Consider the following 4,180-nt stretch of genomic DNA (forward strand, 5'->3'; position numbering starts at 1 on the left):
TGTTTTCATGTCTTTGTGAGTTGAACAAAATCAAGAAATAATGCTCTGTTTAATTTGATCTGTAAAGAAATGACTTCCTCTGAAGTTTCTTATTATCTATAATACTTAATATCTGAAATCATAAATTCTGAAATTTTTTGAAAGTCAATATGCTTTCACTGATCTGTGTGATTCAGGGACATTTAAGCATTTAAAGTCAAATTATATGTAGTCTTTGTGCATAAAGATTTTATATGAGTGTAAATGATTTATGAAGTTTAAATCATGTTTTTATATGAATAATAAAAATTTGGTCCTATATTTTTCAGGAAGTGGTTCTAGTCATTTTGATTCTTAAAACTAGGGTATTTTACTAGGAAAGAGATAGATTTATATTCATTCTCTGTCCAAATAACATTTTACAAAATATAAGCCACACTTGACTCTTCTACATCCTGTATCTCTCCAAAACTCTTAAGATCATTATACATGAAAGACTGCAGTGGTAAGAAAGAATACGTTCCAGATATAACAGGAAGTCAGTTAGTGCTTGAATTGGCAAGCCCGTCCATATAACCTACACTTTCTGTCTTTATTTTATGTCTATGTGCTTTAATTTGTGGATAAATCTACAAATAAACATTTAGTTATCGAATTGTAAAAGATGAACAGATTGTTTCAATGAAATAAATATCTATTTTTAATTTTAAACTAATTGGTTTTCTTTCAATTTTATTGCATAGATGTGTCATTTATATAACATGACAGAATTCATAGATTTCTGTGGATTCACATGTGGTATTTGTCTACCTTCTTTACCAAATTTACTGTTTTTTTCTTAAGGTTTTCTTTTTTTAATTGTACTTCCTTTTCCTTTCAGAAACTTTCTACCTGTTCTTTTATATATTTAACTTTTTTTCAAATATACGTAGTTTCTTCTTCCCTTCTTGTTAGCCTCATTCACATTCAATTTTCTTTTATCATTACTGTGATTTCTTTTTTCTGGGGTCATATCATTCATGTATGTTTGCCTTTGAATTACCTTGAAGGCACTGAAAAGGGAAATCAAAGTTTTTCTTTTGTGTGTGTGTGTGTGTGTGTGTGTGATTCTGTCTACATAGCTGTTTCTCCTATTAATATATATTAAGGGTAAACAAATTTATATACCTGAATTACTTTTCTCTGATTACTTCTGTTATTTTTCCCTGGTCATTTTCTATTTTTTGAATTTTTATCTTTCTGTTTTGTGCAGTGGGAAGAGATTGGTGAAGTTGATGAAAATTATGCCCCCATTCACACATACCAAGTATGCAAAGTTATGGAACAGAATCAGAATAACTGGCTTTTGACCAGTTGGATCTCCAATGAAGGTGCTTCCAGAATCTTCATAGAACTCAAGTTTACTCTGCGGGACTGCAACAGCCTTCCAGGAGGACTGGGGACTTGTAAAGAAACTTTTAATATGTATTATTTTGAGTCAGATGATGAAAATGGGAGAAACATCAAGGAAAACCAATATATCAAAATTGATACCATTGCTGCCGATGAGAGCTTTACAGAACTTGATCTTGGTGACCGTGTCATGAAACTGAATACAGAGGTCAGAGATGTAGGACCCTTAAGCAAGAAGGGATTTTATCTTGCATTTCAAGATGTGGGTGCTTGTATTGCTCTAGTTTCTGTTCGTGTGTACTATAAAAAATGCCCTTCTGTGGTACGGCACCTGGCTATCTTCCCCGACACAATCACTGGAGCTGATTCTTCACAGCTTCTTGAAGTGTCAGGCTCCTGTGTCAACCATTCTGTGACAGATGAACCACCCAAAATGCACTGCAGCGCTGAAGGGGAATGGCTGGTGCCCATCGGGAAATGCATGTGCAGGGCAGGATATGAAGAGAAAAACGGCACCTGTCAAGGTAAGGCTTTACCTGCAGGCTGTCTGCTTCAGTCGGATCATGTTTATGTATTTTCTTCAGTGTTTATGAGCAAATGACCTTTTGCTTTGCTAATTTATGAAGATTACTTCTCTTCAAGTTTGATTTTTCTCTTCTCAGAATTCTAACATTTCTGGCAACGATGAAAGATTTAATGTGATATTTTATTGCATATACATAATTAATACTCAGAGAGCATCTTACTTGCAGTGTAATATTTATATTCATTTTGTTCTCAAAAGTTTTAGTTTTGAACAACCCAAATCAAAACTTTCTTTGTATGACTGCTTTGTTTGTATGACCACTGAGGCTTTCTCTCCATGAAGTCGTTTTCTGCTCTTTACTTGCTGTGTAAAACTCTAATGCAAATCTTAGACGGTGATTGCTTTTGCATGCTCTTAACTGCCTTTTTACAATTCTTCAGAAATAAGCTCAGTCCTAGGAACTCCACAGCATAACATTTGTACGGTGACAGGACATAGTTTACTATGTTGCTTACATATGATTGTGGTTACAGGCTCAATTTTTAAAATATGCAGGTCAATATGAAATGCATAATAAGTAGTGCCCTGGCAAAACAACTGTTTGAAGATAGAGTCAAGACAAAAAGTTCATTTCAAAGCAATTTTTACTTGGGGATTTTTTTTGCTTTAATTTTTCCTTTAAACTCAAACTCGATCATGCGTGCTTCCATCTTTCTGTGAAAATGCTCCTGTTTTGCCCACAGTGTGTGGTGAGTTGCCCTTTTAAACTTTGGTATTTACCAATGGCCTTCTGGAACAGTATAGTACTTATGCCAAAGTGAAGAACAACTTATGGGAAAGAAAACAAATAATGTTTGCTTTAGAAACTATATGGACCTGAATGTTTTCACTCTGATGTACACATGCTAACTGGTAATGGAAGTTAATGTGTATTATCTGAGGAGGAAACCAACTGCTGAGAATTCTTAGTCCCATCTGATAGCTTCAGGTGCATTTTTTAAATAAATTCACTTTATGCCATGAATCAAACTTGCTCAAGTTTGTTGAAGCTTGACTGTAGATTGATTATAGATCCAGGGAAACAAAACTAGGGAAATTAGCTGTAAATCACAGTAGCTTTGCTTAATTATTTCTCTCCTGAAACACATTGCATGGTACTTAAATTATTTTTTCAGCATCAGCCCATATGTTTTATCTCTATAATACCACCCACAACTAATTCTATGGTTGTTATCCCATGTAATCTACAACCCAGTATACCTGATAATATTAGTGTACATCTGAGAGCTTTGTTAAATTGAAATTATGTTTGTCAGAGAGAGGGATCATATTTTTTGTTTGGGACTAAATTGAAAGGAAAATTCTAACATTATCTTAACTTTTTTTTTTTCCTTTGAGATGTCATCTTTTTTTAAGATGAGGATATATGTGATCACAGAATCAGACCAACAAAAACCAAACCAAACACAGTGCCGTCGAGCCGATTCCAGCTCATAGTGACCCTAGAGGACAGAGTAGAACTGCCCCATAGAGTTTCCAAGGAGCGACTGGTGGATTCAAACTGCCGACCCTTTGATTAGCAGCTGTAGCACTTAACCACTACACCACCAGGGTTTAGCAGGAGTTAAATATAATATCTGTTGAATGCTTTTCAGTCTTTTCCCTAAAATATTTTTAAAATAAATTTTATTAATTATCTCTAATGTTTTGATTGCTAGTATCACAAAGTAACATGCTCCATTCGCTTGTATGTTTGCATTGCTAGAATATACAGTTTGATTGTTGCTGGTCTTGAAATATTCTGATAGTAGTGGTCACCATGAAAATATCTTGGGAAAATAATGTTCTGATAAAATGTTTTTAGTACAAGCACTTAGCCTGGATCTTCTTTCTCTCTTCACACTCTTAATAAATGAGTGGTGAAGACCCAATTGAGTGACAGTGGATGAACTGGAGAGGCTGAATTGTAGAAATCATTAGCAAAATGGACTCAGTTTTAGTCCATCCATTTCATTCCTATGGTAGAAGCAGCAGCTGCAGGGGTCATGCAGGCTGTGGACTACACAGCCCCAGAGGGTGTCATACAGTGTGTAGTCTATGTGGACAGTACCTCCTTATGTTGTGCAATGTAAAAATGGTATGTGGTCCCTTTAGGAGGGATTTCAGAATGTCTCTTTTATAAATAACTTGACAGATTGACTATCTTGTTGAATGAATGAATAAATAAGTGATTGAGGTGTGCTTTGGAGATATTGTACTATCACCAATATTCCTGAGGACTTG

The 4,180-nt window shown here is 34.8% G+C and overlaps 1 protein-coding gene across 1 annotated transcript; it reads left to right on the plus strand.

The window, feature by feature from the left end:
- Positions 1-1,201: 1,201 nt before the first annotated feature.
- On the plus strand, positions 1,202-2,407 carry LOC111752211 (ephrin type-A receptor 5-like; the record flags this gene model as incomplete). The annotated part of the gene is made up of 1 exon (XM_023555088.2): positions 1,202-2,407. A coding segment is annotated over one exon (771 nt), but the record flags the coding sequence as incomplete, so codon positions are not given.
- Positions 2,408-4,180: the final 1,773 nt, after the last annotated feature.

This window comes from Loxodonta africana, chromosome 5, assembly GCF_030014295.1.
Source record: "Loxodonta africana isolate mLoxAfr1 chromosome 5, mLoxAfr1.hap2, whole genome shotgun sequence".
NCBI lineage: Eukaryota > Metazoa > Chordata > Mammalia > Proboscidea > Elephantidae > Loxodonta > Loxodonta africana.